The sequence below is a fragment of the Harpia harpyja genome, chromosome 3, assembly GCF_026419915.1.
Source record: "Harpia harpyja isolate bHarHar1 chromosome 3, bHarHar1 primary haplotype, whole genome shotgun sequence".
In the NCBI taxonomy this organism is placed as follows: Eukaryota; Metazoa; Chordata; class Aves; order Accipitriformes; family Accipitridae; genus Harpia; species Harpia harpyja.
The window spans coordinates 77001699-77027943 of NC_068942.1; the positions used below are offsets into that span (position 1 = coordinate 77001699).

The following is a 26245-nucleotide window of genomic DNA, read 5'->3' on the forward strand; positions in this document are numbered from 1 at the left end:
TCAAGCGTGATGCTGCAACCGGCCAGCTGAAAAATCATACAGAGAGTATGAAGCTGCTAGAACGAGACATCTATGAGATCAACAGGAAACTTGACATTGTGAACACTGAGAACTGCAGATTGAAATTAGTGAGTATATTGAAGTTTGACAGTGTTCCTTCCCAGTATGAAGTTCTCTGTACGTTTTTCATTTCACAGAGAACTAGCTGTGGAAGATGATGAAACATAAACAGCACAGGGCAAACCAGGCCTTTTAAATGAATGTGTGGGGCTGTGTTTAATTTGGAAGGAAACAAAGAGGAATATCCAAGGTCCAGGCATCTCCCTGAGACATAATCAATATCGTATATCTACTGCATTCAGTCAGGGATTGTAGGAAAAGGCCTTCCTGCCACATGAAGGGGGCTGAGATGAACGTGAGATGTAGAATAGGCCTGTGCAATTTCGAATATATGCTTTTGAAAATGCTCTGTGTACCTTTCAGGCCCTGGGCTATCAGGGTAGTAGAATCTCCTTCCCCATAAAACACATGAAGTAAAAGTGGTCTTATTGCCAACTGTTACTGGGCTGCCATGTGGACCTGAACCCACATTTGTGCAGCCATGTGAGCTACGTTTGTAAGACGATCTGAACCCTGTGCACTGTTTGCTGCCTGCAAGCACAGAGCTCTACTGCTGCAAGGGCAGCTGCCTGAATCTGTGTGTGTGCTAGCACTGCAGATGCTAGGTACCAGCTATTCTGCAGCTCTATCTGATTACACCCTTATGGAAACAAAGGCTTCCCTCAGGAAGAAAACTCTTGGTTATACTACAAACATCACTCTCCTTACGTTCAATTCACTAACAGAAGCTGAGCAGCTCTGATTTTTCTGATGCCTGTATTGCACCAGGGAATGCCTTTTATTGTGCCTGACCTGGGCCATCTAACCCATTTCAGCCAAACCTGGGACAGTACAAGCTGGGTACTGGTAGAGCTGATCCAACGTGAAAGAGTCCATCCTATTTTGGGGGAGTGAGTGAGGAAGAGTTTCCCTTTTTGCACATGATCTGTGCTGTTCTGCCTGTTCTCCACATCCTCATCAATTTTATTTGGTAGCATGGACATAGCTGGCTTGTGTTGATTTTGGCAACTGTTAAAATTTGTTCAACAAGATGAAATGGATGCTATTGTTGAAAGAAAGCCTGTCCAGAGGAATACATTAACCTTTTTATTTCCATAAGCTAAAACTCAGTTTATTCTTCCTGATCTCTCTAGAAACAGTGAAACTGTTTGGAAATTATTTAGAAAACTGTGGCAAGTATTCAGTTGTAATTATTTTTTAACAGTGCAATGCGCAGATAAAAGAAGATATTTTTGCAATGAATGCTGAAGCAGAAAACCACAAGTCAGCAACAGTCAAAATCCTGAATGACCTAGCAGTGCTTCATGGTAACATGTTAATAATGATTTCAAAACAAAAAAGTGTAATTTTTAAAAGAATATGTCTCAGTCCTTATGTCTTTTTTTGGCACAGCAATCTGCCACATTTTAACTGTTGTGTCTGTTGTAGATCATCTTCTGAAGGGATGGGCAGAGGAGAGCTTGATTCAAAAGGTGAATTTCAATTTTCTATCATACTTTTTTGCATAAATATATTTCAGTTACCATGTAAAAAATAAAATTTCATATTGCAAATAAGGCACTACAATCTTTGAAGTCATACAGGGGCAAAGTATTAAACCTATGTTTTCCAACATTGTATAAAAGTCCTGGTTATAAAAATAATTTTTCCCAATGTTGTTCCTTTTGCTGGTCTTATATTCAAGCCTTACTTAAATGTGTACATAACAGCTGGGGATAGCCTTCATTTTGAACAGGAATTAAACCAAACTATCATGTAAGTTTTCCTCCAGTTATTCCATCAGAAAGTCAAACTGCTTTTTTTATGCAAGGATTGGGTAGTTAATGGAAAAACTTCCTGCAGAGGTACAGGTCTGGTGGCCAGTCAAGCTGTGGGAAAACAAGACAAACAAAACAAGTTTCTTAACATTTTGTGAAGGTTTTGTTTGTTTGGGGTTTTTTTAAAGAAAAAATAAGTTCTACTCTGTGTCTTTACAGGAATTTCTGGAGAATGAGCAGGAAGTACTGAACGCAGTGACAGCTCTAACAAGAAAAATTCAACAACGAGAGGAAAAGATTGGTGATATTAATAGGAGGCTACAAAATAAGCTGGAAGGACTGACTTCTCTGTTTGACAAAAAAATCTAGAATGGATGATCACTTAAAGATACACTAAACTTTTTTCCCACCCTTTTAAAAAGTTTTTTCTTTTTCTTTTTTTTTTTTTTTTAAATCCCAGAATATGTTAATTCTTAGCAGTTTGTGATAAAACACAAGTAGTACAGCCATGTTCTATCTGATAACTTTGCTGCAGATTGAGACCTAGTGGTACATTTATTAGAAGAACTAGGCATGCTTTATAACACAGCCTGGATATTATCATCTTTAATTTCCACTTTCTAAAGGGTTGTGATAACAACAGTGAGGGGGTTGTAAAATAGTCTGAGCATCACTGGTCTCTCCAGAACTATATGTTTGCTTTTCCACAAAGGGTAGATAAAGCTAACAGACCCCCCCCAAATCCCGCAGGTTGTGGTTGCATGGTTATCACTATAGGACTATATGGTTGATTATTGTTTATGTTCTTTAGAACTTTACGTGTGGGCAATTTGTACTGCTGTTTTCATTTAAATGAACAATATTCGGTACTCGTGTCTTGGGGAGAGGTAATATTACACAGGGGCCCTGGGCGCATACAATCACTTGCTTCAGGGCCTCCTTTTAACTCAGACCTATAGATACCTGCTTTACTTGTTGGTTCACAGAGGTCTCATTTGTAATGAGTCACAGGTTTGGTCACTGAATGACCATCGTCTTGTTCAGAATCTTTTTTTATAAATATTAAAGCTGAAAGGCTACGGCATACAGGCTGCTTTGAAATCATGGGGTGTGGGTAGTGTGGCAGGAAACCAGGGAGAGGAATGATGAATTTTCAGAGGAAGGGAATGGCCCTGGAAGGAAGTCAGGCAGAGAGGGGAAGGATGGTGAACATACAGCAGAAGAGAATCCTGCTTCATCTGAAAGCCTGCGCCAGTATTATTTTCTGTGTCAGTTGTGCAGGGCAGGTTCCTTCACGAGGAGCCTGCACAAAAACATTGCTTAGTCATTGAAAACTGCATGTATTAATTTAGCTGCGTCTACCTAACTTTTTGGCTGCCATTACATTTTTTAATGCTAGTGAGTGAAGGTGATAAAAAGAGTTTATTAATTTTTATTTTACATTCCAGGTTTTGCTGAAGGCTAAAGCGCTAGAGCCCAGCAGGAAGGTCAGTGTTTGGATATGCCATGCATGGTCCACAGGGCACACTGCCTTCCTGTAAGCTCTGCTTTTAATAGAGTCCCTCATTCTGCAGCCTTCAAAATCAACACATGATTCTCTAGACCTATCAAAAGATGTATGCTTTACTACAGCTAACATTACCTAGGGGTTGTTGTTACTTTTTCTTTTTAAAAACAAGATATAGCCCAACATTTAAACCCAATACATATAGTCCATACATAGAAATGCACATAAAAGTGTGCAGTCCTTAGTACCACACCTTTTCAAAGGGCTTTTCCTGCACGGTGCTGCACTGGCTGCTCGCATGCCTACAGTGCCTGTACTGATGTGACAGTTGTGCAAATGTAGACATAAAACTGTGTTTAGGGCATTTTAAAGAAAAATAGGCCTATGACTCAGTTATGGAAATGGTATTTTAACACATGACTTTTAAAACCATACTTTTAGAACTGTCGTCTAGATTGTGTCTGCAAAGTACATATTGTATATAGCAGTATAGACAGCATTTGATTCCCTTAAGGAGATCAATTACTTCCTTAATCCCTAAATAAAAGCTTACTTCTGCATGCAAGACCTAGTTTGTTTGCACACTATTTTTAGAAGCAGTGAACTTGTCAATTGGCGTTTCAAAGGAAAAAAGCTATCATCAGGAAAGGCGTTCAGATGTAATGAAATCAAACCTTCTATGGAGAAAGAGGAGAGCGACATCTCGAGGCAGCCTGGCTGAGATGACACCCCTCAAAGCCCCTGAGCTGCTGGCAGGCTCTGTCCTTACCAATGTTGATAGGTAATAGAATAGAAAAGGCATTACTGTCGCACTTAAATGTAGAAATACACAGTTATTTGCACTGCTACAGCCAATGATCCATACAGCAGGAAGAGTTTAAATTAAGATTATTCTTCCCTCTGTGTTTAGACCTTCAGCACTGCTCTGCATCTTCTTCTAGACCCTCTATAGCACTAAGTTACCGGTGACTAACATACAGGATACACGCTTTGGGTATCTTCCTGTACAATTCAGAGAGAAGGCTAGAGTCTGTCAGTGAACATTTTGCTTCAGCAAGGCCAAAAGCTCACTTCTGAACAGCCTCAGAAATTCTAGCAATTCTTATCAAGGTGTTCACATGAAGTATAGATTTTGATGAATGTAAAGCAAAGATAATGGTATCTCTTTAAGGAGATAAGCAATCTCCAATTCTTTTTATTAAATCTGTGCTGGTTTTGTACTTCAGTCACTCTAGCAGTTTCTGTCATTGCAGCGGTGATATTGCATAAAGAGCTGTTCTTTTCTCAGCTGCTAAACTCCACTCCTGCCTAACCACTGCTCTTGCAGTAGTACGGGTACAGCTGCGGCCACACAGTGAGACATGTGAGCAGCTGGCACCACTGATACACAGGTGAAACGGGCATGAAGTGCTCTTGCAGGAGGAAGCTAAGGTGACTGTGCTGAAAGGTGCAGAGAAGGCTTCACCCAGACATAGTGAACAGATGCTTCACAGGCTTACCCACAGCAAGTGGTTTGCTGACAACTACCAGGAAAAGAAAATCTTTGATCTTAGATGGAAATTTATAATCAAGGTATAAGAAAATGGCTTTAGGGGGAAGGGTACTACTACTGTTTAATCTTCTCCAGGAAGAGGTCTCCATACATGAAGTACACAGAGCATAAACTATAGAGAACTTTACGCTTTCCTCTCCTTCTACCTAGCAGTCAGACTAAAGCATCATGAGGAATCATGCTCAGCATGTTTTATTTTTTGATGGAAGAAAGACAAAAGTCTGTTTTCACTAGTGGGGGATAGCAGCTAGAGTACATGATGAGAAAGCTCTATGTACGTGAAGCTCTATGGTATATTCAAGCCCTATTTGTTTTACTGAAAGTCTATTGAAAACCAGGCTCTATTGTTTTATTCAAACACCACCTAAAATATCGTATTAGGAAATAAACATATACAAGCAAACCTCTGTACTAGAATGTAGCACAAGCTTTTTATACAGATTCACAGTGATAAATAGATACAAAGACATTCCCTTTGATCTATACGAGACACAAAGAATACAAAGTGCAGCTTTTTAATATTACACAGTCTCACTCAGAGGTGTTTCACCTAGAAGTCTTGTACATAAATAACTTCTTTTAAAACAGAAGTTTCCAAAGTGTAACAAGTACTAAAATTGCTTAATCCAGATCATTAGGACAGGGTTGTTGGCACAGGCTCCTTTTAATGTCCATTTCCACCTTCTGAGAGTATGCGTGACGGCTCGGTGTACTTCGCTGTCACTAAGTAGAAGAGGGCAGGTGCAGGCACCAAGGCAAGCAACGGCAGGTCCTGCTCAAGCTTATCCAGTTTGGAAATGGAGATGATTCCATAGGCATGAAGTAACCAGTGGCTGAAGAGGACAACAAGCCTTTTCTTCCTCACAAGAAGATCCTTGAAAGACTTGCAAAATAAAGAGAGTATCCTGTTAGCATTCAGCCTGTTACCTAGTCCCTGATGTTTAAGAGAGGTTCTAGGTAGCGCAGAGAGACTGTGGGAAGCCTCCTGGGTTTGAGACCTTCCAGCACATAACACAGTTTCTCAGTGCGCCACAAGAGGGAACTCTCGCAGGAGCTTCTTCCTCCAGCTAAGAGGAGAAGTCATAGAGGAAGAGGTTTAAACACAGAATACACTGCTGAGAAAAGGCAAGAGACGAAGTGGTCTCTGCTCATTCCAGTATTTTATATTATGAGTTTTAACACAGGAAACATGTTTACCTACCTCCACTTCAGAAGCAGACATGTACACAGCCAGCGTAACCAAAGACAACACCAGTATGATGTATGGGAAGGCATAATCTAAAGGCAAACATTGAACACATGAGCAGGAAAAAGAACACGATAGACATTGCAGCAGAGACAGTTTTTCCACATATAACCATGGGTGTGAAGTAAACTAAGCTACTACAGCCTGCCTCTTATCATCTCATCAAACACGCACAGCAGTAAGGGTCCAATACAACTATTCAACACTTTTGTCTTAGGTTTTCAAACTTTTTCTAATATTTCTAGGTGGAATTACTGTACACTTAAATCACTAGTTGAAAAAGGCAGATAACGAGAAAAGTAGTCAGGCTGGGTGGGGATTTTGCGGCACCTGTCCCCTTCAAGTGACAAGTAAGCCGGAAGCTAAACCAAAAATAGCTGATCTCCCCAAACTTATACTATAAGCCGTCTCTGAAATCAGACAAACTCTACCTTAGCAGGAAGTGGAATTAACTCCCTCTGAGGTAATTTCCTCTCATACCCCCTCTACTCCCTTTCTGGGAAAAGGACAGTCTCTAGCACCACTGGCAGAGGCAAAGCAGTGTTGGTCAGGAGCCTCGTTAGGACAGGGCTACTGCTGAGCAACATTTTCAGGTAAGACTCCTCACAATAACCTTAAACAATGTCCATATTCTCAAAGCAAAAAAGAGTGTCATGTCCCTTCCCTCCCTCCCTCCCATAAGTCATTTGTTTGTGTGTGTTTATAGGTGCATTTATTAGTGTTACTAGGAGGGAACTCACAGAGCAAGCCTCCTCCAACGGCCTGAAGCACGGTGAGGATAGGAAAGAAGTACAGCGCTGCATAAATGCTTTTAAATCGATCAGACTTTCCTAAACCACAGGCAATTTTCTTAACCAGAAGAGGCCGAAGTAGCATCATTAACACAAGACAGAAGGCGTAATATATAAACACAATGGTGTACCTGGGGAAAAAAAAAAAAAAAAGAAATTCCTTAAAATGTGCAGTTCTTTTTCTCCTGCAGACTCAACTCAGAACCAGGGAGTTTGGGGTTAGAGTCAGTCAAGTCTAAAGAATTTAAAATCAAAGGATGTAAACACAGAATGACGGGTTCACTTTTCCTAGGGGAAATGGTTAAGATGCAGCAAAGGGGAAAAAAAAGGAAGTCTTACGCTTCATAGCTAAATAGCCTAGACAATGCCACCTTCTTTGGTGGCTCAGAAAGTCATTAGGTGTTGCTAAGTGTTTCACGCATAAAACAGCTCAATGCATGAAAGACTTCAGGGGACTGATACTCATTGGTCTGAGTTATATCTGAACACTTTTTGCAGCTTTGAGAAGAGGCACGGACAGAAACATGCTTGTATAAAAGGAAGGGACAGACAGGAGCACAAATGCCTTTAGACTCACAGGGGATAGACTGCTTCATGAGTGCAGTGCACCGTGGTGATGTAGTCGGGACTTGGGTTGTAAAGCATCGTGTACCAGTCCGAAAGCTTCTTCACCTTGCAGGAGCGGATATGCAGAGAGCCGACAGGGTCACTGACGAGCAGCGTAACAATTGCTGCAATGCTGCACTCGAACAAGGCGGTGACGTGCTGCAACAACGCGCTGGAGCTGTGGAAGGAAAAAGAGAGATTTACTACTATTGTGCTAAACCTATAGGAAATTCGAATGCCGACTGGGAAGTGGAGACCCATGCAGTACAGAACCTTCTACAGACTTACTATTCCCTGTGACCAAGGTTAGGACAACTCTGAATAAAAAGTTAAGTATTTGAAGCTGAATGTGAAAACTCATTTACAATCTCAGATGATTTAGTGTGCAAAATGTGATTGAACAACATTCCAGCTTCTTAAATGAAAGCTTGCTGTAGCATAAGCATCCTGTCAGGTGAGGGATGACAACACTCATGCTCTTGCAGTTTCAAAGAAAGCAGCAGTGAGGATAAGACACCACGCGTCTCAGAATGGATAACATTGTTACATACGATATAAGTAAAATTTTCGAAGCTGCAAGTCCTTGTTAAAGATGGTATATAATAATATATTAAACTCTCTCAGTCCCCTATGTTTTCAGCGTTTAGTACACTCCAGAGTCATTACTTCTTAAAAGTTCCAGTCTGGCACCTAACGGCCACATGTAGTGTGGTTTTAAACTCCTTTTTTACAGAACTTCCTTGATGCACCACGCTGACGTAAAGGTTACATCAGCTATGTTATCAGGACCAAAACCCAGTATACATATTCCTAAAGAGAAAACTCAAACCCATTCTCTCATTGCATGGGTGCAGCACTGCTGATCTGGGCCTCTGCAGGTGGTAGGCCTGGCCCAGGAGAGAGGGCATGACACACTCTCGCCCGCTACTGGGAAAGCCAATCTAGCCCAAATTGCCAGAAAGACCAGCCACCACCACATTAAATAGACACAGACCATCTCCTGAGGGCAGTGACTGGCAAGAAGGACCGGCAGGACTCTTACATTTGTAAATAACCCCGCCCCCCTCCCGCTGCCCAAAGCTTATGTGCTACCATATCAACTCAACCAACAGCATGAACTGCTGCACAGTTCAATTCAGCATCTCAGGTTGATCACTCATGGATACGAGATTTCCATTTTTAAATAACTTATCTGAAGAACAGGTATACGAACCTCTTTTTTCCTGAATACCATTCAATAAAGAACCAGTGTAAAACCAGAGGAAGCATGGCCATGAAGCCAAGGTACAGCCAGTCATAGCGGTCTGGAGATCCCATACATTCCCGGCAGATTTTGTTGTCATCAGTTCTTTGACCTCTAGGGCATACCTACAAAAAGCAGAGACTTTGTTTACAAAGCATCCGAGTACCAATAACGAACCATTATGGTTTCTAGAAAAACAGCCTGAAGTAGTACTGGGGCAAGAAAAGTATCAGATTTTTAAAGAGATGAAACATTAACCTCAGCCATTTCTCAGCTTACACTGGCGTTGCTCTCTCTGGCTGTTGCTTCTTAATATAAACAAAGGTGAAGCATGTTTAAAAGGCTTCATCCAAGACCCCCTTTTCCTCTCCTGCTGTCCTGTTATCGCTAAGCTCACTCACCAGGTCGCTCACAACCACTGCCCCCCCAGAGTTTCTTGCTCCCCGTTTATTCCACCCTTCCTGGATCTTACTCTCCCTTAGTACTCCAATAAAATCTGCAGGCAGAGTGATTTCAGCACAGTTCTCTGTACCATCCCATTCTCTTCCAGCTTTCACAGCCCCTCCGCTCAGCTCCATTTTAGCACCGAGCCTTCAGCACCTCCTTCGGGAAACACTTCATCGAGCAGCTCCTGCTTTCGGTAAGGGAGCTCTGCCCGCCCTTTGCAGCCTCATCTCCCCCGATCCCCAAGGCACCTCGGGGCTGCGGGCCGCGGTGCTGCTTACAGCGGGATCCGCATCAGCCTCCGCAGCGGTGCGGTGCGGTCCGGCCCGCGCTGCCGATGCCAGGCCCAGCCCGGGAGCGAGCGGGGCCATCCCCCCTCCCCAGGCCGAGCCCCTCCGGCGCCGCACTCACCCCGCAGTCCCCGTAGGTCTCCACGGAGCCGTTGACCGACAGGACGGTCCTGCCGCAGTACAGCCCGAGACAGGCGGGCTGGATGTCCACAGCTGCGGGGAGAGCGCAGCCCGCGTTACCGCGGCGCTCCGATACGATCCGCCCCCCCCCCCCCCCGCCTCGCACACGGCGGCTCCCCCCGCAGCCGAGAGGCACCGAGCAGCACCCCAGCCCGCTCCAGCCGCTGACACCCCCCCCCCTCGATTCCCCATCCCTACTCCCACTCGGGTACCGCCGGGCCCGGTGCCCCCGGCCCGGCCCGTCCTACCGGAGCGGAACATCCCGGTAACCCAACAATAGGCCCTCCCGCTCCGCCGAGCTACTTCCGTACGCGCCACTTCCGCTTCCGACGCGGGCACACGCTCTACACCCCCCTCCCTTCGGAGGAACGTGGTGTGGGCGTGGTCACGCCCAAGGGGCGGGGTTGCTCCGCCCATGAGTGAGGCCATACGCAGGGGCGGGATTGCTCTGCCTCGGGGGGGCGTGGCTGCGGGCGGGGGGGGTGGCTGCGGGCGGGGGGGCGTGCCCCGCGTGGTTCCCGCCCAGTCCCCTCGGGGTGAGAGCGATGGCGGCGGAGGCGGCGGAGGCCGGCGGGGGTTGTGCGGGCCGGGGGCTGCCGCCGCACTCGCCCTCGGGCCTGGTGCTGCAGACGGTGGAGATGCACACGGGCGGCGAGCCGCTGCGCATCATCCCGCGGCTGGAGGCGGCGGAGGCGGCGGCGGAGAGCAGGGGGCTGTCGCTGCTGTCGTTGCGGCGGGAAGTGGCGGCCACGCAGGACCACGTGCGGCGGGCGCTGGTGCACGAGCCGCGGGGCCACGCCGGCATGTACGGGGCGGTGGTGGTTCGTGGCGGGGCGGCCGCCGCCGGCGCCCACCTGGCAGCCCTCTTCCTGCACGGCGCCGGCTATAGCGCCATGTGCGGCCACGCCGTGCTGGCCCTCGGTCGCTTCGCCCTCGACTACGGGCTGGTGGCGGAGCCCAGCCGCCCCGAGACCGCCGTCCGCCTGCGCTGCCCCTGCGGGCCCGTCACCGCCTTTGTGCCCTGGGACGGCAGCCGTAGCGGCAACCCCGTCCGCTTCCACAGTGTGCCCGCCTTCGCTGCCGCCACCGGTAGGAACCGGGCGCGCCGCAATGGGTTTTGGGGTCGGGGGGGGGTGGGGTTGGTGGTGGCCGTGCTGTGGTTTGGGGGCTGGCGGCCTGGCTGAGGAGCGTCTGGCAAATCCCTCCCCAATTCCGATGTTCCTCAGAGGCCGCCAGGGATGGCATAAGGCGTCACATGCTGCTCTCTGGCATGGGAGCGCTCAAGTCATTGTCCCCGTCCCCTCCTCTTGCGTGCGGCTGGGTCCCTTCACTCTGCGTGCGAGCCCATGGCTCAGCATGGTTTCCCCTCCTCACAGACCTCCCTTTCCCTGCCCAGACTTGGCCATCGACATCCCTGGTCACGGGAAGGTGGTGGTCGACATCGGCTATGGTGGCACTTTCTACGCCTTCCTCAGCGCCGAGCAGCTGGGCCTTGATGTGTGCTCCTCAAAGACCAGAGACCTCGTCAATGCGGCGAGCGCAGTGACGGAAGCGGTGAAGAAACAGGTATGGCGGAGTGCTGCGGTACCCCAGTGTGTACCCTTCAGGGGTGACTGCACCAGAGTGAGGCCCTTTATTCCCCCAAGACGCTCGGGGTGGGAGGGAGTCCTACCCTTCCAGCCCCATGTTGAACTTCAGAGTCCTCCTCCAGCCTCACAAGGATGTGAGAAGGAGCTCGCTTTCTTGCTGCTCCATCCGTCTGTTACTGGAGAAGCAGAGGTGGAAACGCAGCACTGTGGCCTCGTCCCCTTCCTCTGGTCTCTCGAGGAAGCTGTGCTGCACGCACTGCTGACTGCCCAGCCGTGCTGCGTGTTGGTGAACCTGTCTGTGCTGTTCCCAGTTCAAGCTTCATCACCCTGAAAGTGAAGACCTGGCTTTCCTCTATGGCACCATACTGACAGATGGGAAAGACGCCTTTAGTGAGGAGCCCACCACCAACATCTGTGTGTTTGCAGACGAACAGGTACAGAAACGGGCTCTTCTCAGACACACGAGGCACCACCTTTTCCACTGCAGAGACGAGGGACAGCTCTGCTGCTTCTTGGTTTGAGCAGCGATTGTTGCTTCTGCTGCAGTGATGTCTCTGAAGAGCTGAGTGTCACTTAACACATGCCGGTTTAGTTCCTAATGACAGAAATACTTCTGCACATCCTAGACGGTGGCATTTAAAAAACATTCATACCCATGTCTCATAGGTGGGAGTTTCCCAGGAGTTCAGGGGCTGAGGTGGGATCCCAACATAGTGCATGTCCTTAAAGGTCCCAGTCTAGGGAACAGTTGCTGGGGATGAACAGAGCAAGAGAGAAAAGAGGAGGTGTAAACTTCTATCCTTGTCTGCAGGGGGTAAGGTATCAGTCATGTAAATAGCAGGGGAAGTTTTGGTTGGACTTCCAGCAGTGAGGAGTGTGGAGCACTGGGACAGATCACCTTGGAAGCTGGCCAACACTGTGTTTTTGGAGGTTTTAAAAACCAGGCTGGCCAGCAGCGCTTTCAGCGTAAGGAGAACTAATCCTACCTTGATGCGTGAGAATGGGGAAGGTGGCCTCTGCTCCTCTCAGTCCTTTTGCTGTGATGCTCGGAAGCTTTCAAGTGCTCCCTAAATAGCCTCAACATTTATTAGATCATTCATCCCTACAAGTTTGCCAAAGCTGATCATAATCCAAAAGTACCCCAAACCTTATTTTGTCTTCTCATTTGTGATGTATCTGGATTCTGGTCAAAACCCTGGGCTAGAGGGGTTTCCCCCAAGCACAGTATAAAGGTGGCAAAGAGAACTGAGAGAAGCAATATCGTTTTCTATTAAACCCCAAAACACTAGAGCTGGTTAATCTTCTCTTCTGAATGTAGGTTGACCGAAGTCCAACTGGTTCGGGTGTGACAGCTCGCATCGCCTTGCAGTACCATAAGGGACTCATCCAGCTGAATCAGACCAGAAAGTTTCGGAGCAGCACCACAGGGTCCTTGTTCACCGGGAAGGCAGTGAAGGCAAGTGGCTTGTCCTCTGTCTTGAGGACTGCTGGAAAAGTCCTGTTGCCTTGGCTCAGTGAAGAAGCAGAAAAGTCTTTCTGTACCTGGAGAAGGACGTATGGAAGGAGGGAGGTGCCTGGGTGTCTTGCTTTCCCACAAGCCTCAGGCTTCAAGATTTTTTATTAGGGAAGCAAGCAACAGTAAGACCTTGTTCTCTTGCATGGCTTCCCTGCAAATCCTCTCTCGGCCATCAGGAAAGGACCAGGGTGAGAAAATCTCCGATGCTGATGTAGATAAATCAGTCTGGTCCATTCTCAGTGGCAGCTAAGGGTGGATTCCTGGTTTAGTCCCCTCTTCCCTGCTTAAAGGCTGAGTGCATTATTCAGAGATGTAGAAGCTGGGTCTGCACATCCAGGTTTCCAGGCCTGGCCCTGGCCCCATGGGATCTGGCAGCACGTGGCTGTGAAGGTTTGGATGTGCCCCAGGGAGCTCTTGGTCTTTGGCTGCAAGTGCCCACCAGCTTGTCGGCCTCCTTTGAGGCAAACCCACACTGTGGCAGTGCGGGGGCTTGTGAGGTCGGAGCAGCAGTTGTGCAGGTGTGGAGCTCATGCAGGCAAGGTGAGGTGGTAAAAGGGCTGCTGCGCACTTTGGGATGTACGTGGGCAGGGCAGAGCGGTTGGTGAGGGGTGCTCGGTGCCAGGTAGCGCTGGCATTTCGTGGAGTCAGGAGAGCAGAGAACCTCCTGTCGCCTCTGTCCTGATCCTCATACCTCTGCAGGAAGCCAAGTTTGGGGACTACAACGCTGTCATCGTGGAAGTCTCGGGAGAAGCCTTTTACACTGGTACAGCCACCTTCACTGTCGAAGAGGAGGACCCGCTGAAACATGGCTTCTTTTTCAAGTGATCTGAGCCACTGGGCAGTGGCAAGGTCTCCCTGATGGTGCTGCACTTCTCCTGCCCACGCATTTCTGTTCTGCTTCTCCGCACGGCTCGTTGCAATATGCCAGAGCAACAGGAACAGCCTTTGGTGGAGTGACAGTGTCTGCCATGTTTCAGGATAACAGGGCGTGTTCTCCTGTTGTGATTAGCATATTGGGTGCAATGTGATTAGCATATATGGGCTGCTCTGAGAAGGCATAATCTTTTTCTTTTTTTTTTTTTTCAATAATTATTCACAGAAAACAGAGCTGATCTTGGAGAGCTATCTTCAAATCTGTGTGCCTTCTGTATGTCTGCAAATTACTAATTTCAAATGCAGATTCCTATTAAATGCCAGCTGAAGACACTGCCTTTCTCCTCATTTTCACTCCCGGAGCTCATTTCCAGGACTCTGCCCAGTGTGTCAGGGCTGTTGGTTTGAATTGCCTGCTCTTTCTCGATTCCTCCTGCTCAGCTGGCCATGCTACTCTGTCTCACGTCCCAGCTTCCCTCATCTACCCTGCTCAGTCCTGTCCCGACACCCCCTTCCTCACTGCACTCCTTTCATTCCTGCCAGAGCTCTCCTGCGTCCTGGGGCTGGTTGCAGGTACTTGCTCAGAACTTCCTGCTGTCCCTGCTGCGTGTCCAGGTCAGGCCGCTTCCCTAAACCTTCCTCTCTTGCTTATCTTGGACCGTTGGCTGCAAATACCCTGTGGTTAACTTTCAACAGCAGGAATTTGAAGGTCTGAGCCATTAAGACCTTTGATTGCTAATTATTTACTGATGATTGTGTCTCAGCCCTGGGGGCAGCTTTGCAGTGGCAGAAGCAAAGCTTCAGACCACTTGTGGCCTGTAATTTCCACTGTGTCTCTGGACAAAATGGTGTTCGTTTATTGAAGACACTCCTGAGACCGTGCCTCGTTAAAATGAGACATGAGAATGATCATCTCCCAGTAGCTCATGCAGTGGAAGGGAACAATTCATACTGGAAAGCTTGGAAAAGGTTGGCAGAGAAAAGCCTGGGAGGAGTTTCTTCTGTCAGCTTGAAAATTATAACTTTGGAATGGGAAGAAACAAAAATCCCCTCGTTCAGAGAACGGCTGTGCTGCCAACAACAGTGATTTTTTAGGGGCTTTTGCTCCTAGCTTTCCTGTAACCCCCAGATAAATCCCGTACAGCCTCTGGTCCAGGGGAGCAAGAAGTGACGCACCAATCCTCTGCGCTTGCAGCAGCAAATTCCACGACGTGTTTCTAGCTTCTGGGCATCTCCCTTGTCACCAGCCCCCCAGCCTGGCTCCCGGGGAAGAGCTGGGGCAGCAAGTCACGAAGCCCAGCATGGAAAGGAAGGTTGGAAGCTCTTCAGCCATTAATTGGGTCGCAGCCTTCGTTATTCACTATCCCTATCCCTAAGGAATTTTTCATGTAGGAGCAGGCAGCTCCAGCATGGCTGAGAGCAGGGGTACGGGGTCCTGCTGCCGATGGGAGGGGGGCTCCCGGTCTGACCCCTCAAGCCCTCAGCTTCTGAGACCCCAGCCCAGAGAGCATGGGGGGGTGGTCCCGGCCTCACTGGAATGTCTGGGGGTAGCTGGCCCCTGCCCCTTCGTGGTGGGCTGCAGGGCCGTGAGGGGAGAGGGGTGTGAGGGGAGAGGGACCGTGAGGGGAGAGGGACCGTGAGGGGAGAGGGGTGTGAGGGGAGAGGGGCCGTGAGGGGAGAGGGGCCGTGAGGGGAGAGGGACCGTGAGGGGAGAGGGACCGTGAGGGGAGAGGGACCATGAGGGGAGAGGGGTGTGAGGGGAGAGGGACCATGAGGGGGAGAGGGGTGTGAGGGGAGAGGGGCCGTGAGGGGAGAGGGCTGTGAGGGGAGAGGGCTGTGAGGGGAGAGGGACCATGAGGGGAGAGGGGCGTGAGGGGAGAGGGGCCGTGAGGGGAGAGGGGTGTGAGGGGAGAGGGCTGTGAAAGGAGGGGGGCCATGAGGGCAGAGGGGCCGTGAGGGGAGAGGGCCATGAGGGGAGAGGGGGCTGTGGGGACCCGTCCCCGACTCTGGGATGGGGATGATGCCGGTGTGGGCTGAAGCGGGGGGGGGGGGGGGGGGGGGGGGGAGTCCCTGTCCCCAGCCCAGCCGTGATGGCCGGGGTCTCCCGTCCCCGCCGCTCGGCTGGGGGAGCCGGTTCCCCGGGCAACGGCGGCTGGGCGACGTCAGCGGCTGGCGGGGCCGGCGGCCCGGCGCGGGCGGGGAGCGGGGCGGGCGGGCAGCGCCTCTGCAGCCGCGGCGCGGGCCGGGGCATGAGGCTGCGCATGGAGCCGGCGGCGGCCGTGCCGGGCAACCTCTCCCGCGGCGGCGGCGGCGGCAACGAGAGCGGCGGCGCGGCGGCGGGAGCGGCGGCGGGGGTGGTCTGCGGCGGCGCTGGCCTCGCAGGCGCTGGCGCTGCTGCTCATCTTCGCCCTCTCGGCGCTGGGCAACGGGGCGGTGGTGCTGGTGATCGCCCGGCACCGGCAGCTCCGCACGGTCACCAACGCCTTCGTGCTGTCGCTGTCGCTGTCGGAGCTGCTGGGCGCCCTGCTCTGCCTGCCCCTGGCCTTCCTCAGCCTGCTCAGCCGCCCGCCCGGCGCCTGGCTCTTCGGGCAGCGCCTCTGCCTGGCCAGCGCCGCCCTCCATGCCGGGCTGGGCATCGCCGCCACCCTCACCATGGCCCTCCTCTCCTTCGACCGCTACTGCGCCATCGTCCGCCAGCCCCGACACAAGATGGGCCGCCGTCGCGCCGCCCAGCTCCTGGCCGCCGTCTGGCTGGCCGCCCTGGCCCTGGCCGGACCCTGGTACGGGCTGGCGGGCGAGGGGCGGCAGGAGGCCCGGCCTGGGGCCTACCGCTGCATCTACGTGCTGCCCTGGGGCTCCTCCCGGCTGGGGCCGCCCTACGGCGCGGCCCTCATCGTGCTCTGCTACCTCCTGCCCTTCGCCCTCATGTGCTTCTGCCACTACAACATCTGCCGGGCCGTGCGGCTGGCCGAGAGCCGCGTGCGGCCCCTCACCACCTACGGGCACCTGCTGCGGGCCTACGGGGAGATGCGCACGGCCACCACCGTCCTCATCATGATCGTCTCCATCATCTGCTGCTGGGGGCCCTACTGCATCCTGGGGCTGGCCGCCGCCGCCGGCCACCTGCCCTTCTCGCCCACCATGGACGCCGTAGCCAGCGGGATGGCCTGGGCCAACGGCGCCATCAACCCACTCATCTACGCCGCCCGCAACCCCAACATCTCCGTGCTGCTGCGGCGCAGTCGTGAGGGTGGCTACAGGACTAGGAACAATGTGGCGGCCTACCTCTCGGTCCCGGGCCGCCAGCCGGAGCCCTGGAACCGGGCTGACCGCGTCCGGGAGCGCTACGTCAACCGGCACAGCGGCCCCCCCGGGCAGCGCCCCGACCTCCTCCAGCCCGGCGAGCGGGGCAGAGGTGGCCATGTGGGCCTGCAAGAACCCCGCTGTACTCTTCTGTCGGGATGGGCAACCAGACACCATCTCTGAGGCTGCCTTGCCGGCCAAAGCAGACACCGTCGACACCAGCCTCTGAAGGGATGGGGGTCTGGGGTGGAGTCACTGGGCTCCGGGGCTGTCTCCCTGAGGAAACGCAGGCAGCCCCGGCACTTGGAGCCCTTTGCAGCCAGATTACCGGGAAATGGGAGGGACGGGACTGCATGAGCCACAGTGTGGTTTCTTCTCCATTCTGTGAACTGGTTTGGATACCCAGTCTGCGAGCAGCAAGAGCTCCACAGGGAAATCAAGTCCCTCTTCACTTTCAGCAGGCCTGACACACTGGTGATAGCCGCCAAGCCCAGCCAGCACAAGAGCTTGACTGCAAGAATGAAACGGTGTTTTCTCCAGTCCTGTAGGAAGTGCCACAGTGAAGCTGAGACAGACACACAAATAAGCCCAAACTGATTGACTGTGTGAGCTGTTTGTTAAGTGCCAAAAAAATGACTGAAAGCTGAGCACTGGCAGCTGGAAGACACTCTGAAAACATCACTGTGAAAATGGCATCATGGCAAGAAAATGTTGCTTTAACCCATCATATATGGAAGTGCTGATAGTCAGAAGGTCATAGACTGTAGGACAGGCTAAAAAAGTGATCTATTAAGAAAGATGATTTTTTTTTTTCTTCAAACTCCCAAGCATAACAAAATAGTAATTGTTGTGACAGGGAAGATATATGATATCGGGAGGGAGGGAAAGGAAGGTGAAACCTCAGCTGTCAGAATTTCAGCAGCCTTTTTTTTTTTTTTGCAGGTACAGTCAGCTTAAAATACTATGAGTATGAGAAATGAGTGTTCTTCAGACAGACTGAGGAAAAGGGTGTGGGTGTAGACTGCTATCACTGAGTTTGTGCACAAGGTGTGCGTTTTCTTTCTGAGCTCATCCAAAGTGTCTCACATCTCTTAAGAGTTTAACCGTGTTTAGAGGAGCCATGTGAGAGAGGTGAGTATCTGAAAGGACAGGTAAAGCAATATCATGTGCTCTTTGTGTGCTCTTAAGCATGTGAATACGTGTATATGCAGAGAACAGCTATTACTGTATTGATGGCAGCAATCTGCTGCTGGACTTTAATATTTAAAAGCCAACTCTGTTTGCCATTGAAAAAAAGGAAAATACACAATGGAAGTGCGATTGCACGGCATAAATTCATGTGAATTTATCGGTGTAATTTTTTTGTCCAAAGGCCTAAAGCCTTAAATTAGTATTTTGAATCAGAAACTAAGACTGGGCCTTCCTTTATCTTTGCCAGAGTTAAATGTGAAAAACAGGCAGTGTTTTTCCTTGTACAGGCTTTAAAAATAAAATGTTACTGTTTTACCGGCTTTTTCAACTGTTTGTGACCCAAGTGAACATACTATCATTATTTTGTAAGTGAGACAAGAAATAAATTGTCTTTTATGCAGGAGATTAAAGTGTCTCAGCCTGGCATCGTTTTCAGCCCAGCCTTGATAAGGGAACTTCTGTAAAAAATTGCCAGATGAACGATAGCAGAGAGAGACCTAAGTGTTTGTGAAATTTTAAGGCAGCTGTTTTTCATGCTGTGAGCATTACTGTAATTTTCTTCTGTGATGCTCCTGAAGTCCACGAGGAAAAGGTTTGACCCTTGACTACTTCTCAGCACTGATACTTTGCCCTGCAGATCCTGGATTTTACAAGTTGAACAGTGTATTCATACTGTTTGAGAGAGAAGCTGTACAGAAAACCCACAGCTTTTCACACAAGCTGTTTGACAGCAAGTGAACACTAGTGACTTCTTAGAAGGGTAGGACAGGAATTTCTTGCATACCTGCCCTTCCGCAGCAAGGTATGGCTAGTGTAAAGTGAAAGAGGTGGTTGTGAATGATGAGATTAGGTTTAACTCTTACCTAGGTAGCTGGCAGGTGGTAACAAGGAGATTGGTGCGGTCTAATTTGCCATACAGATCACTCTGGTGTTTGAACAGCTTCAAAAGCTTTTGCCTGAGTTCCACTAGTCATTGACTCTTGTATTATCTATAGAAAACTTTAACTACGATCCAGGAGATAGCAGAGAAAACCCGTGGGGTTCTGCCTTCCCAGAAGGGACATTTCTCCATGAGTTGTAGCAACAGTCCTTAGAGTAAATTCCAGTGCTCTGTAACGCTGGGAGGACAGAAGCAAGGAAAACTGTCCAAGCTGAATACTCATCAGCCTTGTGCAGTATAGACAGCAGGCAAAGGCAGACTGCTTCTAGTTCCTGTATCACCTGCAGTGCAGCACCCTAACTCCGATCCTCTGGCCATGGTACAGCTAGCGTGTTTGGCTTGTATCCTTATTGTGGTATGAAGTCCATGTTGTAGGAGAAAGCATGGCACTGTTTTTAGCCTGGCCCCCCTGCAGCTCTGAAGCAGAGCCTGTACTTTGACCAGAAGTGATCATTTAGAGCCTTCCTGTCTTTAGCACCATACCTATTCATGGCGGTTTTTTGCACTTTTTGCATGCAAGAAGAGATTTCTCTGCCAATTGGAACAAACTTGGTCAGAATAGATGAACTAAGGGGTGGTTCTTGGGTTAAGAAGATGAGGAAGATGAAGGTCCAGCACCACTGCGCCTGACTTGTGGCGTGCCATTCAGTGCTATCTGTGGCTACATTGATCTTACAGCAGAAAGCCCCTGAGAAGGGTGGTCCTGCTCCCCTTGGTGCTCAGCTCTGGCCACCTTCCCAGTCCCTTCTGTCCCCACCACCCCAGCTGACTCTCGCTAACCAGCTCAGGCACTAAACCACAGAAAACCACTGATTCCCTCTTTTGCATGCTGGTTTAGTTTTCTACTGCTTTAATACCCTGACCAGCGTACCACAGGCCAGGTAAGCATCTCGCTTCTGGCAAGGTCAGGATTGGGGATGCTAGGACTGAGGTCGACCACGAAGTGTCGTGGGAGCTGCACCAGGAGTGAACTAACACAGCTTTCTAGGAAGGTGGTAGTGAAGTTGGAACAACACAGATTTCAAAATGTTTTTAACAAGCACTGGCCGGTGCCCATATGTTAGTCTTGTATGTGAAGAGCTGAATAAGGGCAGCTGGCTGCAGCCTTTGAGCCTTCACAAATTAGCACATTTCTGTTAAACACTAACTTGGGCTGTAGCAAGGGGAGGTTCTTGACCAGATCCTTTTTGACGTGGACCTGCTGCAGCTCCACTAGAGAGCCAGCCTGTGTTTTAAAGCTGTGCCTGTCCTGTATTCCTCATAATCATAGAATCATAGAATCATTTAGGTTGGAAAAGACCCTTAAGATCATCAAGTCCAACTGTAAACCTAACACTGCCAACTCCACCACTAAACTATGTCCCTAAGCCCCATGTCCATACATCTTTTAAATACCTCCAGGGATGGTGCCTCAACCACTTCCCTGGGCAGCCTGTTCCAATGCTTGACAACCCATTCAGTGAAGAAATGTTTCCTAATATCCAATCTAAACTTCCCCTGGCATAACTTGAGGCCATTTCCTCTCATCCTATCACTCGTTACTTGGGAAAAGAGACCTGTACTCACCTCGCCACAACCTCCTCTCAGGTAGCTGTAGAGAGTGATAAGGTCTCCCCCCCCAGCCTCCTGTTCTCCAGACTAAACAACCCCACCTCTCTCAGACATTCCTCATATCACAGCACTGTTGAGCAAGTCAGGTACATGGGTCTCTCCTGCCACATTTTTAGAAGTATGTTTTAAAAAATACAACAAAGTGTGAAGTGTCTTAAATAAACCACAAAGAGCAGAGAGAGAGACACACGCAAACACACACAAAGCACGCCAAAGGCTGCAGTCTGCCTGTCAAAAGGGTACTTGAAATGCTGCTGTGTCCCAGCTGTGCTGAAGGTTGCTGCTTCTCACCGGCAGTGCAGGGTGGGCGAGAAGGTCTTGGCCATGCTAGCATACAAGCCTTGTTCCTGACAATAGCTCTGTGTGTTCATCCAGAAGAAGGAGACCTGAGGTTGTTTTACTCACTGTTATATAAAACCTCACTGTTTAGCTCTGAAAACTCTGCCCATGGTCACAGCTGCTTGTTCCTGGGTAAGAAAACATTGAGGAGGTGGCTCCTCGCCAAGCCTCTATGGGGACATCACCTCCACATCTCTTACATGCCTATGCTGGTGTCACCCCTCTTAGAGATCCCCTTTCTTTGGGCTGAAGGAGAACTCAGAAGGCAGCAAGACACCGAGGTTTTAGACACTGCAAAACTAGCTTTGAGGGTCCAACCCTCCAGCCATGGGTCTGCAATAGTTCTTCCCTTCTTCCTCCCTTGAGATGAGCCTGGATGCTAGGTGAACCACAATCTTGTTTGCACAAGGACTCTGCAAAGGATGTTGGGACACTTTTTAGCACCCCAATTCAAAAATCACGTGGGTTATTCAGTGCAGGATATTTGGCATAAGGGAGATGGCAGTTCACATGTTTTGAAGACCAGTTAAGCCCTGGATACCAGTGACAATGTTAGTCAAAGCCAAATTAAAAATTACTCCTTGGGCTCTTTAGTCCCTCGTTGACTTTCCAGCGTACTTACTTACCCTCAGTTTAAGAGTGCCATACTATCTGGCAATGATATGCATGCCACTGATATAACTAATGCATTATATCTTAGAAGGAAAAACATTAAGTCTTGATGAATGACAAGCATTTTAGAAGGAATTTTTCCAACTGGAGTCAGTGGTAGTTTTGATGTTGATTTAATCATCACATTCATTCAAGTCATTATTTTCCACTCCCTTCCTAATCTCTGGATGAAGTCTTCGTTCAAAGCAAATGCTTTGTGCATAACTTATGAATTGTGAACAATTACCAATTTATAAGTGACAGCCTGATGGGCTGTAATACCTGACAATAATCACCAGAACCGGAACAGCTCCCGTGAATGAGATCACCCATTCCCACTTCTCTTTCAGCACTGGTGTTTGTTTGCATATCCAGTAGATGCCAGCAGAGACCTGACCACCCAGCACAGCTTTTCAACTAATGATCCTAAGAAAAGCCTCCTTCTGTTAATGAGATCAACCACTCTGCCTTCAGGACTGCTGCATCCCAAATAAAAGCATTCAGAGTGAGGGTTGCGACCAACACAGTGCAAGCTGCAAGAGTAGCTTTCTGAAACCTAGTTTCAAAGACAGATTCAGTAGTCATCAAACTCAACATGTGCTGCTCTTTGGAAGGTTTGTCAAAGAGGCTGGAATGAATAGTTTGGAAAGCGCATCAGAAAAGTGGCATTTTGTGCAACACGCTTTTCAGAGCTGCAGAAGCTGCAGCCTGGGTGCCTGGTGAGATCAGTCCTGATGCTGGCAGGGCACTTAGTTCAGCGGCAGAGCTGCCTCTTCAGTCTAGCTGCATTTGTATTTTTATATGGTGACTCTGATGATTGATTATTAATAATAAATGGGTGCACCTCTAGATCTGCTTGCAAAGCATTACACAGCTACAAGGTAGTAACTAAGTGCCGGCAAAATAAAATGGTCCCAAATCCTCCAGGAGGAGTAACCTGCAATGGGATCCAGGCTTGGGTGACCCTATGCCCAGCTGCGCTGCACTGCTTTGCTGCTGCAAGCCATGAGCTTGCCCAGACTAGTGGGGTGAGTCCCAGTGACTTCACTGGGGCTGGATGTGGGAGGGTGAGGCACTATCCATACCATGGCCAGCCCTCTTGCTGTTCCCAATTTGCGAAGGAGCAATGGGTTTCTAATGCTATGCTGCTGGCAGCACACTGCGAGTCTTGAAGCATCTACGGTCATCCCAGCTGAAGTGCTTGGGGAATAGCTCTGCGTTTCTAGATATTTTTTCCTAGGAAATCACCACTGTAAGAAGCAGGAGGAAAAGTGACATGGAGAGGCAGACTGTAAATCCCTCTCAATGGCATCAAATGGATGAGCCACTGGGGAAATCAAAGTGAAAGTAGTAGAAACCCCAGAGCACAACACTAGGGCCTGCATTAGTCTAGCAGGGCAGTGATGGATGATCTGCTCAGCCAAGAAGTCCCCAGGAGGCTGTGACAGAAGCCAGAGGAGACTTAGCAAGGGGAGCTTAAAGGTGAAGGGAATGCCGACACAGCATGACGCGCACTGAGGGTCAGATCCTGCCCTGGATTCACTTGCAAAGACGCCCCTCCTCGCCAGGCAGCTGTGCCAGAAGGAAGGCAGGTGGTGACACCCTCCAGCATTTCTGTCCCAGGGAGCTGGCAGGGTTGTGCCAAGCAGCTCCCAGGCCAGGCTGGCGTGTCTGCACAGCCCTGCCCTGCTCCTGTCCCCATCACTGTGGGCATCGCCACCCTGTGCTCGGCTCCACATGCCTCAGGGGTGGGTTTTTGACTGAGCCTTAAACTCAGGCTCTTCTAGCACAAATTGCATTAGCCACAACCAAAGAACAATCTGTGCGTTTTCTGCAGGGATGATTGTGCTCATCTTGCCACCCCAACTGGAGGGGCTGTGCTGGTGCTTGCTGCTCAGGCAGCGGTCAAGCCCTGCAGCCTTGCTCTGTTTGTACTGGGTGAAACAGCACACCAATGTGCCCGCAGGCTTCTGGGGTCATCACGAAAGGTGAGCTGGATCCAGCTATGATTCATAAGAGGAAGTAAATTCACTCTGAGAGGAGCCGTTTGTTATTTGTGCTATTTCTCGACTTGCTGGCACTGAGCTCCTCCAGATTCAGCTGGCTTTGGAAAGGCAAGCACTGGCAGAAGCCCACAAAACTGATTAGGGAGCAATTTCCAAATACTTGGGTTCCTTAATTTTATGCATCCATTATTCTTGCCTTTATAAACTATTTTCAACCTTATCTCTTTCATAAAGAGTCAGGTCAGAAACTAATAAACAAGGGAGCATCTAAAGGGATTCATAAACTAAAAAAAGTTTTTTTTAAAGCTTTGCTCTGAAAAGAGGATTTCACCTTTTCTCAGAGGGGTTTTTATTGTTGTGTGTGCACTGAAGAGTTAAAGGCCTTTGCAAATCTCAGTGCTTCACGCATCTTTCCCTTCAGACTTGGGGACACCGTCTCCTCCTTGCCACCATAAGGAGAAGCAGAAAGTTGCAGCAAGGGTGACTTTGGGGACGTCACTTACTTAGGAAAATGACACTCCTCAGCTCCCAGGGTGGAGATCAGGAGTGGAAATACTCAGTGCTGCCCTTCCACTTCTGGAGGAACATCCCTGTTTCTCCCAGGGGCCAGAGCAAGTCTGGCTGAAGGCAGCAGGAATCCCTCCACCTGCTTCTGCCAGCAGTACTGATGCATAGGCTTAAACACTTAGGTTTATGCTCGGAGGCTTGACCAGAGGGTTTCGCTGAAGTGTGCACACTCAGAGCAGATGGAAATTGTCCCCAGGTTTGGGCTGCACGTGGGCACTGGTCTGGCTCCCAGGAGAGGCTGACAGCTAGCACCGGGCCAGTCCATCCCACCACAGCAGAGGGCAGCTGGGGAGATGCTGGTGCTGTGGCTGGTGAGGAACAAACCCCCCCCGGAGGGGTCCTAAAAATTCAAAACCCTCAGGGTCATAGATGTGGACAAAAGCAGTAAGATAAATTTCTCTTAAATCGCTCCCCCAGCAATTCCCTCACAACCATGTAAATGTGATTTGCTTTCCTGACCTAGCAACATACTCTGAACTAATCTCAGCATCAGGGGAAAAAATGCTCTGAGTAACCAGGTCACTTATTTCTCCAGTGAAATCTAATGTGCCACGGCACTTGTGCTTCTCCCTGACCTTTGCCTGTGGCTTCTGTGCTCAGTCTGGTGCATTTTACAGAACATTTGGTAATATACAAAGCCTGAGGTCGTGTCAAGTTTTGAATACAACATCTGAATTGTGGATTCTTTCCAGAAAAATGTAACAACTCAAACAGTGATTGCCCTCTGCTATTAAAGTGGAAAGATTTGCTGTCGAAACTAGGTCTTGCCTGAGTGCTTCACACACTGATTTCACAATAAAAAGGGTCTCAGGGAGAGATCAGGAGCTGGGCGAAGCACAAGGCTGGGGCTTTCTCACCTCTCCTTGAGCCCAGGCGATGATCTGCACAGAGCTTGGCAAAAGTAAAGCTGTGTGAATGTACACAAGCACAAATTGAAGCAGATGGAAAAGCTTCCATTACCCCACAGTGCCCAAATCCTAGGTAAAGCCAGGGCACTGTCCCAGCCCGGCTTTGTTTACAGCAGCGTCCTGGAAGCCAAAGGGATGGGTTAGGCAGCAGGAGCATAGCTATGTTTGGCTGTCCCATGTCCTCCAGACTTGCTGTTGTGGTGCCCAGGATAAATCCTTGGTTTAGGGCAGCCCTGCTTGCCGTTGCGCAGGTACACGTCTTACCTCTCCTGAGGTCAGGCTGAACTGAGAGGGTGGGCACGTAAGCAAATGCTGGAATATGGGCCGGTAAAGAAAGCAGTGGAAAAATGACAATTCAATGACTTATCTTTACAGAGCTGCCCTGGGAACTGGGGAACTCCACCTTAATGTCAGGTTCCTGCAACATGACAACAGAGTGCAAGGAAAGCTGGGTTTTAGCAAGAGGACCCTGCATGAAACAGGCTCCCACACAGATTCTAGCACTGGGACAAGTCCTGGGGGGTGGGAGGGCACTATATTGGAGTGAGGCCCTCTATGATTTCAAAAGCCATGGAGATAAGTTCAGATGACCCGTGAAAGTATTTTAAGTTAGTTTATCTTGGACATACATGCATTCATGTTGCCTGCATGCACACACAGAGTGCACCAACCTGAAGCTCAGGCAGTGCGGAAAGTTGCAGTGAAGCCCACATTGTGACCTTTGGCTCTTTGACTCAAATTATGATTAATTAAAATTATCCCTCCTCAACTACGCTGGGGGAACTTAAATATGAAATTTAGCATCCTGACTGTTCCACAGCCAGAGAACACTGAACTTTTCAGACCACAGTGGAGGTCTGGCAGAGGAAAGCAAGAGGCAGGGTTGATTTTATACTCAGGACAGCTCTAAAACCGTGAAGTCTAGAAAGTGCCAGCAGATGGTGGTGCTGCCTTTCCTGAGGCTCTGCTGGGGCCCTGCAGCACAGGCTCCTGGCTTTCTCCTTGGCTCACCTGC

At 49.5% G+C, this 26245-nt stretch overlaps 3 protein-coding genes across 3 annotated transcripts; 2 read left to right on the top strand and 1 right to left on the bottom strand.

Moving 5' to 3' along the window:
* Positions 1-5259: 5259 nt before the first annotated feature.
* JKAMP (JNK1/MAPK8 associated membrane protein) lies at positions 5260-10089 on the bottom strand. The gene is made up of 7 exons (XM_052783486.1): positions 9985-10089; positions 9678-9769; positions 8793-8947; positions 7551-7757; positions 6923-7104; positions 6138-6214; positions 5260-5819 (listed from the first exon to the last, which is right to left on the bottom strand). The coding sequence occupies exons 1-7, from the start codon at positions 9995-9997 to the stop codon at positions 5601-5603; spliced, it is 945 nt and encodes a 314-aa protein (XP_052639446.1). The 5' UTR covers positions 9998-10089; the 3' UTR covers positions 5260-5600.
* Positions 10090-10276: 187 nt separating this feature from the next.
* On the top strand, positions 10277-14047 carry L3HYPDH (trans-L-3-hydroxyproline dehydratase). Its single transcript, XM_052783487.1, has 5 exons — positions 10277-10825; positions 11133-11302; positions 11637-11759; positions 12644-12785; positions 13545-14047. The coding sequence occupies exons 1-5, from the start codon at positions 10282-10284 to the stop codon at positions 13664-13666; spliced, it is 1101 nt and encodes a 366-aa protein (XP_052639447.1). The 5' UTR covers positions 10277-10281; the 3' UTR covers positions 13667-14047.
* Positions 14048-15963: 1916 nt separating this feature from the next.
* On the top strand, positions 15964-17589 carry GPR135 (G protein-coupled receptor 135). The gene is given in 3 exon segments (XM_052783762.1): positions 15964-16065; positions 16067-17080; positions 17082-17589. Coding segments are annotated over 3 exon segments (1281 nt in total). The 3' UTR covers positions 17247-17589.
* The last annotated feature ends 8656 nt before the right edge of the window (positions 17590-26245 follow it).